Source organism: Vicia villosa, unplaced genomic scaffold (genome assembly GCF_029867415.1).
Source record: "Vicia villosa cultivar HV-30 ecotype Madison, WI unplaced genomic scaffold, Vvil1.0 ctg.000364F_1_1, whole genome shotgun sequence".
Taxonomy (NCBI): domain Eukaryota; kingdom Viridiplantae; phylum Streptophyta; class Magnoliopsida; order Fabales; family Fabaceae; genus Vicia; species Vicia villosa.
The window spans coordinates 758,342-773,395 of NW_026705165.1; the positions used below are offsets into that span (position 1 = coordinate 758,342).

The window sequence follows — 15,054 nt, forward strand, 5'->3', positions numbered from 1 at the left end:
TTAGGTTTTCTGATATTCCTTTCCCTTATGGGATAAATATATTGGTGGCGACTCTGTTCATTTTTCGCGAGCGTGCGACAGCTGGCGACTCTGCTGGGGATGTTGCTAGACCTGTTGCTGGTCCATCCATAGCGAGTCGATCCTAGCCTGCGTTTGTTTGTTTATTTACTGGGTGTTTATTTGCTTTTATGTCTATACCTTGTATATATGCTTGCATGTTTATTTTTTCGCTTGCATATCATGTTTATTTCTGTCTGCACATCATGCATATGGATTATATTCTGTGTTCCTTGGGGTCTTCTGTTCTGTTTTGCAGGTTGGGTGGGATGATTCTATGAGGTAAAAGGCCCAATACACAGGCTATGAGTGCACTTTAGGTACCCTAGGATAGAGTGGGAGCATGGTTTGTCTCGAGGTGTACGTCTCGGGATGGATCGTGTGACTACGAGCAGAGTAGTGGTTTCAAACGGAGGTATTATCGTCACCCGCATCCGCGCTGTGATGATGCTTACCTTCGGGCGGACCATATACTGCGTTTCATGACCTTACCCTGACCTAGATTCACCTGTGAGTGGGGAGGGATATACATGACAGGTACCGTTGGTGACTATTCTGTTCTATTGGTGACTATTGTTCTTGTGGCTGTGTGGCGCCTATGCCGAACCTTTGACCTTATGACGTGTGATTCTGTTCAGAGACGATACAACAACTCTCTCATATTGGGAGAGACTCCATTGCATCATTCTCATCATGGCATATTTATTTTCAAAAAAAAAAAAAGGAAAAGAAAAGATGTAATAAAAAAGAAGAAAGAAAAAAGAAAAGAAAAAATAGTATTATTTCTCATATGCATGCCATTTTTCAGGGTATCTGAGGATATTACCTTTCATCCAGGATGGCTAACAACGTGACCGCTACAAAAGAGGCTACCAAGCGTACATTCACCTGCAGTTTCTTTCGTGAGGATATGACACATCTAATTCAGTTGAGCACTTTAGTTACTGGGCATAACTTGGATGAGTTCAGGAAGACATATGGCCATATCTTACACATGTTAACTTCTCAGGTTGATGGATGGGCTCTATACACACTTCTTCAGTTCTACGATCCTGAGTTACGATGTTTCACCTTTCTTGATTACCAACTGGCACCAACCCTTGAAGAATATGCTGACATCCTCAAGATTAAGGTTCAACATAGGATCCCTTTTGTTTGTGTACCTGAGAACCCAAAAATGGACCGAATTGCTGGTGCTCTTTATTTGAGCATGAAAGATGTTACAGATAACTGGAAGCCTAATGGTGGAACCCACGGATTCCATGTGAAATTTCTGATAAAGAAGGCCGACACCCTTGCTGTTGAGAAGAAATGGAAAGAATTCAACGCTCTCCTAGCCGTTATGATCTATGGTTTGGTGTTGTTCCCGAATATTCCAAATTTCGTCGATCTAACTGCTGTTTGTCTCTTCATGGATCAAAATCCTGTGCCCACTCTTTTAGCAGATACTTATTATACCATCCACTCCAGGTATGGGAAGAAAGGATCAGTTGGGAGTTGTTTACCGTTGCTATATGAGTGGTTCACCTCACACTTACCTAAAAGCGGGCCGTTTGTTACAACAAAAGACTCACAAAAATGGCCTCAAAGGATCATGGGGCTTACTGGAAACGACATTGTCTGGTGTCCTACCGGAATGGACGTTGAGGAAGTTATAACAAGTTGTGGTACTTTTGACAATGTTCCCCTCATAGGAACGAGAGGTGTTATCAATTACAATCCTAAGCTAGCGCTGCGTCAGTTGGGTTTTGCACTTGAAAACAAGCCCTTGGACAAAGAGATATTCGAATCCGTTTGCTTTGAGAAAGGAACCGATCCAAAGGGTCTAGAAAAGGTGAGGAGTGCCTGGAATAGCATCCATACAGATGATCAGACTTCTCTAGGTGAAAAGAATGCCGTTGCCAAACAAGCCTACACGGATTGGGTTGAGGATAGAGTTAAAGATCGTCTGTTGCCTTTCCCGAAGGTTAATCCATTGTACAAGCAACCACCTAAGGTTCCAATTGCCATTATGCCTGCTGAGAATTGCATCCCAGTAAATATGGAAAGCACCCAATTGCACGAAAAGAAGTCAGATGCGCGACCAAAACATCATCTTGTGGACCAAATAGGGGTTGAGTTGACACATGAAGCCAAGGTGCTGAAAGAAGGATCTTTGAGAGTTCAAAAGAGGGCTAGAACGGAAAAAGGTGAAAGGGATACTACTGTTGTTGTTGAAGATCACCAGGAGATCATAAAAAGGGCCGTAAAAGAGGCAGAAGAGAGACTCAAACGAGAGTACAGAGAAGACTTGAAGGCTTATAAACTCAAATTAGAAAGGGAGGCCAGAGCTGAAGTGAGGAGTCTGAAAAAGAAACTGGAAGAAGAGACCACCCAAAGAATGGCAGTTGAGACTCAACTGAAAGGAAGTCACCTCCGTAATACTCGATTAACAGAAGAAAATGCCAAGCTCAGAGATCGAATGATGGAGGACACATCTGAGAAAGATTATCTCCCAGAATGCAAAGGATGTGACGAACTCAGGGAGTGCTGCAAGAAGCTAGATGGGCATTTGTTTCGCAAAGATGAGGTGATTCAAAGCCTTCTTAAAGGAAGAGATCGAGAAGCAACCAAGAAACTGTTTGATGAAACTAAGAAGTGGAGCGACGAGCATTTCAGACAAGGAGGACCTCTGTTTTATATTCAGATGGATTGATGTTTGAGTCTGTATGTTTCGACCACCACCAGACTTGTTGGATGGGGTCTTTTATTTCCCTTGTTGAACTATCCTGTTGATGTATGGCTTGCCCAAGTTTAAATTTCTGTTATGAATAAAAAAGAACTAGTTTCTCTTGATACTTATCCTTTGTCACATTGTTAGCTATTCTGGATCAATATTAAATCTTGGATACTCTGAAAATGGCACATCACGTCATACGCACACATGCACTCATACATTCACATTATCACATTGCATTTTTCAGGTTATTGTACAAGAAACTAATTGGGGTCCCTTTCAGCAACAGATTTCTTTTCCGACGACGAAGCTGACTTTCTTACATCCTTACCGTACCCGGAGCAACGAGAGAATCATGGAACAATTTGAACAGAATCAGGCTGCCCTCCGTAGGGATATGGATGTTATGGGGGAAAGAATGGCCCAACTTATGGAGACTCTCCATGCCGTTGTTCAAGGACAGGATGAACTCAGAAAGAGTGTCGCTAGTTTGGTCAAAGATACTCCTACCAATTCTGCTGACGGAGGGGTGAAAACTAAAGAGACTCCTATTAATGAGACACTGAAGGTAGTGGACGACCACCATGAGGTTATTGATCTTGAACATGATCTTACTGCTGAGTTGACTGAGACCGCTAAGATGTACCAAGCTCTTGAAGAACGCCTTAAGGCCGTTGAGGTTGCTAAAACTTCGAGTTTTAACACTGCTGCTATGTGCTTGGTACCTGGGATTGTTATTCCCCCGAAGTTCAAGGTGCCAGATTTTGATAAGTACAAGGGAGTTACCTGCCCAGAGACTCACATTCGTTCCTACTGCCGTAAGATGGCCGCTCACGCTGAGAACGAACCTCTGCTTATGCACTTCTTCCAGGATAGTCTCACTGGAGCCCCGTTGGAGTGGTATATGAAACTCGAGAGGTCTAATGTCAGTACTTGGGGAGAGCTTGTTGATGCCTTCTTGAAACAATACCACTACAATACTGCTATGGCTCCTAGCCGGGCACAGCTGCAAAATATGTCACAGAAATCTGAAGAGTCTTTTAAGGAATACGCCCAGAGGTGGCGTGAACTTGCTGCTCGAGTCCAACCTCCTTTATTGGACCGAGAGTTGATTGATCTGTTCATGGGGACTCTGAAAGGGCCGTATCTTCAGCACATGGTTAGTAATACTTCTCCTTCTTTTTCGGATGTGGTCATCATTGGTGAGAGGGTTGAGAACTGTGTCAAAGCTGGTACCATTCAAGGTGTTACTAATCCTAGCAACTCAAGTGGTAATGGTAAGAAGCCGTATTCTGGGTTTGTGAAGAAGAAGGAAGGTGAGACTAGCACCGCTTCTGTTGACCAAGGCCGAGCTCCTGCATATTCTGTTGTTCCACCTCCTTATTATCCGATGCCTTATGCTGTTCCTGGTCCGTATGTCCCTCAAGCATATGCTGCTGCTCTTCCACAACCATGGATGGCACCTCAACAGCCTTTCGTATCACAACAACAAGCTGCTGCTCCTCAGAATCGTCAACAAAACCCTAGGCCTCAAGGTCAAAGGGGCCCGCAAAGAACAAGATTCCAAGATAGGCGTATCGATCCGGTTCCGATGTCATATGCTCAGCTTCTCCCTCAGTTGCTTGCTGGTCAATTGGTACAACTCCGTGAACTTGGACCTCCACCTAGTCCTCTCCCTCCCGGTTATGATGTTAATGCTCGATGTGAATTTCATTCAGGGGCTCCAGGCCACACTATTGAAAAGTGTAGAGCATTCAAATTGAAGGTTCAGGACCTCCTTGACGACAAGCTTATCTCGTTCGCTCCTACTGGTCCTAATGTGCAGAATAATCCTATGCCTCCTCATGCTGGTACGACCAATGCTATTGAGTTATATGATGATCAGATCCTGGTAAATGATATTAATGAGGTTAGGATGCCGCTGGCAGTTATCAGAGAGTATCTTATGCAACAAAAGGTTTTGTGTGAACTACATGACTACTGTTTGCAATGTTCTTCTAATCCTGAGGAGTGCATTAGGTTGAGAGAAGAAATCCAGGAATTAATGGATGAAGGTGTTCTTAGGGTGGAAAGGGTCGTTCCTATCGAAGATGTGGCTACTTTAGAGATCCCTTACTACCCAGCTGAGATATCAAGGACTCAGGACGCTTCTTTGGTCATTCATGCTCCGAGTACTCCTTTGGTCATTCAGGCTCCGAGGACTCCGTTGGTTATTCAGGTTCCAAATGTTCCTTCGACTCCTTCAACCTCGTCTCTTGCTCCCTCTCCTGTGAATGATTCTAAGGTTGTTCCTTGGAGTTACAATGCCGTGTATATTCGAGGGAAGAAGTTTGACTGTCCTCCAGTGGGTACTTCGAGTATCACAAATATTACTGGCACTAGTGGCATTACCCGTAGTGGTCGGATCTTTGCTGCCCCTCCTCCGCCTCCTAAAGAGACCAACAAAGAGGCTAGTACACAAGCAAAAGGAAAACAAGTTGTTGTTGATCCTCCTGTAACACGTAATGCCCAAGATGCCGAGCAACTCTTAAAAATCATTAAGAAAAGTGATTACAAAGTGATTGACCAACTCGATCAGACCCAAGCCAAGATCTCCATCTTGTCTCTCTTGGTACATTCTGAAGCTCATCGTGATGCTCTGATGAAAGTTCTGGCTTCCGCTCACGTGACTCAAGACATTACCGTGCCTCAGTTTGAAGGGGTTGTGACCAACATTGCTGCTGGTAATTGTTTGGGTTTTTCTGATGATGAACTTCCACCTGAGGGTAGAGCACACAACAAAGCATTGCATATCTCCGTCAAGTGTCTGGATGCTGTGTTGTCTCGAGTTCTGATTGATACAGGTTCTTCTCTTAATGTGATGCCCAAGGCCACTTTGTTTAAGCTGAGTATGGATGGGATTATGATGAGACCATGCACTATGAGTGTTAGAGCATTTGATGGTTCTAGAAGGTCCGTGGAAGGAGAAATTGATCTGCCTGTCTTGATTGGTCCTCACATGTTCTACATTGCCTTCTACGTTATGGATATAAACCCTTCATACACTTGCCTCTTGGGTCGTCCTTGGATTCATGCTGCTGGAGCTGTGACATCTACTCTCCACCAGTGTTTGAAATTTGTTGTGAATGACAAGATTGTCGTGATCACTGGTGAAGAGGATTTGATAGTCAATAATCTGGCATCATACCGTTATGTTGAAGTGGAGGGAGAGATACAAGAGACACCTTTTCAAGCCTTAGAGATTGTGTCAGTTGACAAACTCCCTGTGGTCGAGAATAAGAAGGAACCCGGAGCGCCCCTCTCGTCTTTAAATGATGCTAAGGCTTTCTTAGAAGCTGGTACTCCCCATAGTGCCTGGGGCAAGCTGATTGATGTTCATGAGAAGCGAGACAAGTATGGCCTTGGGTATCAGCCATCTTCCTCTACTCAGCTCAGCATAACTCCTGGAAAGAAGGTGATTCCCCCCATTTCTCAAGTGTTCGTCAGTGCAAGCACCAGTTCTGGAAGTCAGGTTCTCGCCGTGGATGATGATGATGAAGAAGATCTCTCCAGATTCATTTGCAATGCTGCGCCTGGACAGGAACTCAACAATTGGACTATCTTGGACATCCCCAAAGTCACTTTTATGGAGATGTAATTTTCCTGTTTCAATAAGTCATATGCTTCGCCCTAAGCATTTTTGACCTCTTGTATAAAAAAGGGCCCCCCATGTGTTTCAATTTGTTTAATATTGAATGAAAATCATATCTTCGCATGCAATTACTGTTCCATTTCTTTCATTTTTGTTTTTACTTTAAAAAAAAAACTTTTTCAAAAATGGCAAAGATTTCCTTTTTCCTTTTTATGTGTTGCATTCTAAGGCATAAATCATCCATCGTGCAGATCCGGCTCGAACTCCATCAAAAATGATAATGTTACAGTTCCACGTCTTGATATCTTTGAGAATCCAATTGACCAAGCTGATGAGGATAGTGGAGAAGATTGTGAAGTCCCCGAGGAATTGGCAAGACTTTTGAGACAAGAAGAGAAATCTATTCAGCCACATCAAGAAGCCATAGAAATCATCAACCTCGGTACAGAAGAAGCAAAAAGAGAGGTCAAGATAGGTGCCGCTTTGCAAAGTGATGTAAAGAGAAGGTTGATTGAGTTGCTTCGAGAGTATGTTGACATCTTCGCCTGGTCATATGAAGACATGCCTGGTTTAGACACGGATATAGTTATGCACAGGCTACCTCTCAAACCAGAATGTCCGCCTGTAAAGCAAAAACCACGAAGAACACGACCTGATATGGCTTTGAAAATCAAGGAAGAAGTTGGAAAACAGTTGAAGGCTGGTTTCTTATCTGTATGTGAATATCCTCCTTGGATTGCAAACATAGTACCCGTTCCTAAGAAGGACGGAAAGGTACGCATGTGTGTTGACTACCGAGACTTGAATAGGGCAAGTCCGAAGGATGATTTCCCTCTGCCCCATATTGATGTGCTAGTCGACAACACTGCTCAGTATTCGGTGTTCTCCTTCATGGATGGTTTTTCTGGCTATAATCAAATAAAAATGGCTCCTGAAGATATGACCAAGACTACCTTTACCACTCCATGGGGTACGTATTGTTATAAGGTGATGCCTTTTGGTCTTAAGAATGCTGGTGCAACATATCAACGAGCTATGGTGACCCTTTTCCATGATATGATCCATAAGGAGATTGAGGTGTACGTCGATGATATGATTGCAAAATCCCAAACTGAGGAGGAACACTTGGTATATCTTGAGAAACTGTTTGCTCGTTTGCGTAAATTCAAGTTGAGGCTTAATCCAAACAAGTGCACTTTTGGAGTGCGATCTGGAAAGTTACTTGGATTCATTGTGAGCCAACGAGGGATTGAGGTCGACCCTGATAAAGTAAGAGCAATACAGAATATGCCAGCACCGAAGAATGAAAAAGAAGTTCGAGGGTTCCTTGGGAGATTGAATTATATAGCCAGGTTCATTTCTCATCTCACTGACACTTGTGAACCCATCTTTAAGTTGTTGCGCAAGAATCAAGATATCCGTTGGGATGACCATTGCCAAGAAGCATTCGAAAAGATCAAACGATATCTCCAAGAGCCGCCAATCCTCATGCCTCCGGTTCCGGGGAGGCCGCTTCTTATGTACTTAACTGTGCTTGAAGGATCTATGGGGTGTGTGTTGGGCCAACATGACGAGTCTGGTCGAAAAGAGTGCGCCATTTATTACCTGAGCAAAAAGTTTACCGATTGTGAATCCCGCTATTCACTACTCGAGAAAACTTGCTGTGCTTTGGTATGGGCTGCTCGCCGACTGAGGCAGTATATGTTGACTCACACCACTCTATTGATCTCCAAAATGGACCCGATAAAGTACATCTTTGAAAAACCGGCTCTTACAGGAAGGCTAGCTCGATGGCAAATGCTTTTATCAGAATACGACATCCAGTATGTCACACAGAAGGCCATCAAAGGAAGTGTCCTTGCAGATCATCTTGCTCATCAGCCATTAGAAGAGTATCAGTCAATGAAGTTTGACTTTCCTGATGAAGATATCATGAAACTAGATGATAATGAAGGACCCGAACCAGGGGAGCGATGGACTCTCACGTTCGATGGTGCATCAAATGCTATGGGCCATGGTATTGGGGCAGTTTTGACTTCTCCTCGTCAAACTCACATCCCTTTCACAGCTAGAATATGTTTTGATTGCACAAACAATGTCGCAGAATACGAAGCTTGCATAATGGGTCTCGAAGCGGCCATTGATATGAGGATCAAGATCCTTGAGGTTTATGGGGATTCTGCCCTGGTTATACATCAAGTAAGAGGTGATTGGGAAACACGACACCCCAATTTAGTTCCTTATAGGGACTATATCTTGGAGTTGTTGCCCGCTTTCGAGGAAATCACTTTCAATCACATCCCCCGAGAGGAAAATCAATTGGCAGATGCTTTGGCTACTTTGGCGGCTATGTTCAGAGTTAGCTCCCCTAAAGAAGTACCAGACATAACGATCCTCCGTTACAAGGAACCTGCCCATGCATTCCCTGCTCATTGTCTCACTACTGAAGATGTGTATGATGAAAAGCCATGGTATTACGACATCAAGAGGTATGTAGAGAAGCAAGAGTATCCCGAAGATGCTACGATTGGTGATAAGCGAACGCTTCGAAGGTTAGCATCCAAATTCTTCTTGTCAGGAGACGTCCTGTACAAAAGAAACTATGATTCAGTTTTGCTCAGATGCGTGGATAGACACGAAGCAGAATTGATCATGCGGGAAATTCATGAAGGATCCTTTGGAACTCATTCCAGTGGACATTCTATGGCCAAAAAGATCTTGCGAGCAGGATATTATTGGATGACAATTGAAAGCGATTGTTATGTGTATGTGAAGAAATGTCATAAATGTCAGGTGTATGCTGATAGAATTCATGTTCCTCCAACTCCTTTGAATGTTCTGACATCACCTTGGCCCTTTGCTATGTGGGGCATAGACATGATCGGACGGATAGAGCCGCAAGCTTCGAATGGACACAGATTTATTCTTGTTGCTATCGACTACTTCACCAAATGGGTTGAAGCTGCTTCTTACAAGAATGTAACCAAGCAAGTCGTTACTCGCTTCATCAAGAAAGAGATCATATGCCGATATGGGGTTCCAAACAAGATCATCACTGATAATGGGTCTAATCTTAATAACAAGATGATGGCAGAGTTGTGTGAAGAGTTCAAGATTGAACATCACAATTCATCACCCTATCGGCCAAAGATGAATGGCGCGGTCGAAGCTGCTAACAAGAATATAAAGAAGATTGTCCAGAAGATGGTTAGAACGTATAAAGATTGGCATGAGATGTTGCCATTTGCTTTGCATGGCTATAGAACTTCTGTCCGTACTTCAACTGGGGCAACTCCCTTCTCTCTTGTCTACGGCATGGAGGCCGTACTACCTGTCGAAGTGGAAATTCCTTCATTGAGAGTCTTAATGGACGCCAAACTCGATGAAACAGAATGGGTTCAAACGAGGCTTGATCATCTCAATCTAATTGAGGAGAAACGCCTATCTGCTATCTGCCATGGCCAGTTGTACCAAAAGAGGATCAAGAAGGCGTATGACAAGAAGATTCGGCCTCGAGAATTCCACACAGGTGACCTAGTCGTAAGGAAGATCTTGCCAATTCACACCGATCCAAGGGGCAAATGGACTCCCAACTATGAGGGACCATACATTGTGAAGAAAGCATTTTCAGGTGGTGCTTTAATCCTGACAAAGATGGATGGGGAAGACGTTCCGCTTCCAGTCAATTCAGACTCAGTCAAAAAATACTACGCATAAAAGACCCGCTAGGTCGACGTACCTAGGCAAAAATAAGGGCATCCCGGCAAACCAAAAGGGTTTGGGCAAAAATTAGGGATAAAACAAAAAAAAAAGAATAACCCGCTAAGTTGAAAACCCGAAAGGGCGACTTAGGCAAAAGGGGGCGTCCCGCTGGATTGAAAACCCGAAAGGGCGATCCAGGCAAAAGTTAGGGATCAAAGGCGAGAGGCTGCAGTCTGAATATCCTTCACAAAGACCACTATACGCCCTTGGCAGAACGGACAGATCAATCCAACCATTACCCTTCTGAAGCAAAGCATTGAGAGGATCGAGGATATGGGAACTGTAGCAATATCAGTTTTGGTGGAAATCCGAGCATTTCTCTTTGCCATTTTGCTCTTTGCATCTGTATTTTCTTTTTCGCAACTACCTCATTTAGGAGTTGCTTCCTTGTACAGAAGCCTGTTCACAGGCATTCCATTAATAAAATGATCTTTTGATAAAAAGCTTTCCTTGTTACTTTTCTTTTTTCGCATGCGAGGTGTGATTTAATTCGTTATTAAACATTGCACTGAAAGCATGGGGGCAATAATCACAAAATCAAAACGAAACATGATGTTACATAAACATAAAAGTGCTCTAAGGGGCACCATTTGCATCCAAACGTTGTTTTCTGTGCAGGTTGCAGGTTCTAGCCATCATCTTGGCTCATGATATGTCACAAAAGTCATCATCATCCCACGTGAAAGTTCCAGAGTATAATTCATCAGTACTGGTAAGCATGGGGCACCTGAAAAGGTCCATACTCTCTCAAGACTCGTGATTCCCCAAGCAGCATAGGATGTAAGGAAAGTCGAGCAAAGTCATTTTATCCCCAGCCAGGATATATTCTAACCCTCAACACAATTACCAATAATCTTTGGTACTGTAGGGTTCCAATATCAATTCACGATGATGGTTCAAGATCACAAGGCAACGGACCCCAATGATCCTACTCTCCGGTTCCACCGAAGGCCTTTATTTGGCACTCTTTGCATATAGAATCCATTGCATATAGCATTTGCATCCTCAAAAGCGTAACATATCCGTCAAAAGCGGAGCATTACGCCATAGAAAAAGTCAAACATGCATACAAAGCATAAGCCAGATAATACAAATCATCCCTCAATCAGAACAATGACCCATCCCCTCAAAGTTGTTACCTGTACAAACCTTGCCTGATATCTGCCATCACACTACAAACACTTTTAAGCCACGGTGCCGATACGAGGTATCCTCAGTTTCTGATGAACGTCTGACACAATGTCTTCTTTTGTCCCTCGATGTCGAGTCGATGTTGAGTCTTAGATCGCCACGAGATCTTATTCCTTTCCAAAGTGTGGAAAATCGCACGAGATTTTCTTTCGATGTTGAGTCATAAGATCGCCACGAGATCTTATTCCTTTCCAAAGTGTGGAAAATCGCACGAGATTTTCTTTCGATGTTGAGTCATAAGATCGCCACGAGATCTTATTCCTTCCCACAGTGTGGAAAATCGCACGAGATTTTCTTTCGACGTTGAGTCATAAGATCGCCACGAGATCTTATTCCTTGCCAAAGTGTGGAAAATCGCACGAGATTTTCTTTCGATGTTGAGTCATAAGATCGCCACGAGATCTTATTCCTTTCCAAAGTGTGGAAAATCGCACGAGATCTTCTTTCGATGTTGAGTCATAAGATCGCCACGAGATCTTATTCCCTTTTCTTCTGTTGACGAGTTGATCACCACGAGATCTTCTTTCGATGTTGAGTCATAAGATCGCCACGAGATCTTATTCCCTTTTCTTCTGTTGACGAGTTGATCGCCACGAGATCTTCTTTCGATGTTGAGTCATAAGATCGCCACGAGATCTTATTCCCTTTTCTTCTGTTGACGAGTTGATCGCCACGAGATCTTCTTTCGATGTTGAGTCATAAGATCGCCACGAGATCTTATTCCTTTTTCTTCTGTTGACAAGTTGATCGCCACGAGATCTTCTTTCGATGTTGAGTCATAGATCGCCACGAGATCTCATTCCTTTCAGTCCTGACGTTGAGTCGTAAATCGCACGAGGTCTTTTTCTTTCGATCATTGTTTCATACAACCATTCCCTTTGAAAACCCCGGGTCGGCACCGCTACCACGTTATGAGCTATCTCCATTCAAACCCATTACCCACTGTAAATATATCCACCAACAAAACAAATTCTCTTTCCCCAGCAGATATCAAAACAAAAACAGAATAACGACTCCCACCATCATTTCAGGACAAATTTTTGTTATTGTGGTATTTAATCATCTCCTACCTCGAATGTTCGAAAGGCTAACACCAATCTCACCTTCAGGTATAAGACGATTAAATAGGGGCAGCTGTCATACCCCAAATTTGTCCTACCCCTTTACTTCTAACCGGCTTAAGCTTTGCGTTCATGTACATACATCACTTAGGTCATAAATCATACTCATGCATGCATATCATTGGTACCAATCAAAGACTAGCAAGAAAGAGCTCTATGGCAAGGAAATTCCTACCAAATGTGAGGATCTGAGGGCTTCCTTGACCAAAGTTAACCAGTTGACTTTCCGGTCAACATTTAATCAGGAATGAGTGAGGAGCTTTCATATGGACTATGTGGATGGGTTTATTTGACTGGATTTGACTGGAGGAGATTTAATCGGGAATTTCATCAATAATCAGAGAAAATCAGGACAGTTGACTTTTGGGTCAAAATCAGGAAAATTATTCAAATATTGACTTTTGGTGGAAAATCGGTCAAAGAAAGTCAAAGAAACGAGAAAAATCAAGAAACAATCAAAACTGCCAAATTTGGAAATTTAGTTGGAATGGGAACTTGCCAAAAGAGGAAAGTTCTACACTTAAAGAATTTTTGAATGAATTTCCAATTGGCTGGGCAGCTGACTTCAGGTTCGATTATCATGTTGAAAACGACAGAATTTTAAGACAAGCTCAACATCAAAAGTGTTCAAATCATAGCCCTCTATAATTCTCTAGTTGGGAGTTTTTCCATTTGAAGCTTGATCCAAGAGCTATGTTGGTTTGAAGTTAGAAGAAATGCATTTGTTCAAGTCATTCAGCTAGGCAGATTTTTGGTCATACGTGAAGCATTTTGACAAACATGTGATGTGCCATATCTCAAGCCAATTTTAGAGCTCTACAAAAATGCCATGGAAGCAAACTTGGTATCATTCTAATCCTTCCCATGTCCTCTTCCCAACAAGTCAAGAATTGAGTCAATCGGATAAATATTGAGAAGATTATAAGTCTCCAAAGTCACGCCCTTGCACTGACCAGATCGAGCATCCAGCCAAGGCAGAATTCTAAGTCATACGCATGCATATCATCAAGCACATGGTGTGCCAACTTCAAGTGCATTTTTCTCCTTCCATAGGCCATCATTTTGAGTAAGCTTGATATCTAATTACTCCTTGTCATGTCCCCTACCCATTGAATCTAATTTCATCAATTTTGGACACATATTAAGCAAGATATAGGGCTTCAAAGTCACACATTCATATGATGGGATTTTTGGCATCTTGCTAGACCTGAAGCTAGTCACGCGCGCGCATGCCCTGGTCAGTAGTGACACCATGAGTTTGTGATCATATTTCCCACACTTGAAGCCATATCTCAAGAACTTTCCAACACATAATCTTCTCAGCCCCATGCCCTCTACACATTGAGCAAAAACTTGAACAAAATGATGAACCATGGATAGAGATAAAAGGGCATGAAGTGAGCTGGTCAGAGTGCCTTTGTTGATGACACCTTAGGCCATACAATAAAGCTGCAGCACACTAATTTTCCCATATTAAACCATGCATGATCCTGCCCACGTGAAAGAGGAAGAGAAGCCCTCCATAAATGCTTGTGCATTAAATTTAGAGAAATTACACTCTACATGCAACTCCACCATAACACTCACGCATCCCACTATATAACTCAAAATCCTTCACGACTCATGAGGACCATTTTTCATTTTCCAGTTAGAAAATTTCCCTCACCCTCATTCTTCCATTTTCTCTCATCACTCTCTTCTCCTCTCATCACTCTCTTCCCTTCACTCTCTCACCACCCTCTCTCTTTCCAAGAAGTTTGTTACACCCGGGTAACAAACTTTGAACCACCATAACAGAGCCTTCAACCACCTCTAACCTCCATCGAGTTATCACTTCTTCCAACCATCACCACAATCATAGAGCTTCCAATCCTTGCCTCTATCTTCAAACTTCACCATTGTGGCGTTGCTTTCATCATCTTACTCTTAGCAAGCTCCATCATCGGGTTCAAGAACAAGGTTCAAACGATCTTTCAGCACAAGGACTCCGAGTCGTCTCTCAGAAGTGAAGACTGGATCCGAAGCTCCAACACTGCCACGTTCATCTCGCTCGAGGAATCTGAAAACCGGATCTGAATCTTCTTACATTTTGCTCAAAGCTACTCCAAGTAAGCCTCCAATCCTTTGCATCATAATAGCGAGTAATCGATACATTAAGCATATAAGAATTGGATTAGGTTCTGTTTCGACATGTTTCCGAAGGTGTGGTGCATCTCATATACAAAAATCTTGCTGTATGATGAAGATCTAGATTTCTATGGATTCGGACCTCGTCTTTAGCTTCAGAACGTGTGTTTAAATGTTATTGTGGTGTTAAGATGTGTTTTGGTGGATATTGCTTGTGATAGGCTTTGTGTTTTGTCTCGGTTCGTATGATAGGGTTAGTTTTAGAGAAAATCATTGCTAGATCCGCGTTCAGGAGAGAAAAACGAGTTGATTGGTATCGATCTTGTAGATTTCTGAAAAAAATTGTGCGCAGCTCCGTCGCGAGGCCACCGGAGAAGGTGATCGGAGGTATCTCCGGCGCCTGAGTTTTATTTTATGGATTATACCTCAGGTGTCTACGTGGCTTACAT

General features: G+C 43.0%; 1 protein-coding gene across 1 annotated transcript; it reads left to right on the top strand.

Annotated features, from left to right (window-relative positions):
• The first annotated feature begins 895 nt into the window (after window positions 1-895).
• LOC131627440 (uncharacterized) lies at window positions 896-15,009 on the top strand. The gene is made up of 3 exons (XM_058898299.1): window positions 896-1,189; window positions 1,295-2,474; window positions 14,858-15,009. The coding sequence occupies exons 1-3, from the start codon at window positions 896-898 to the stop codon at window positions 15,007-15,009; spliced, it is 1,626 nt and encodes a 541-aa protein (XP_058754282.1).
• The last annotated feature ends 45 nt before the right edge of the window (window positions 15,010-15,054 follow it).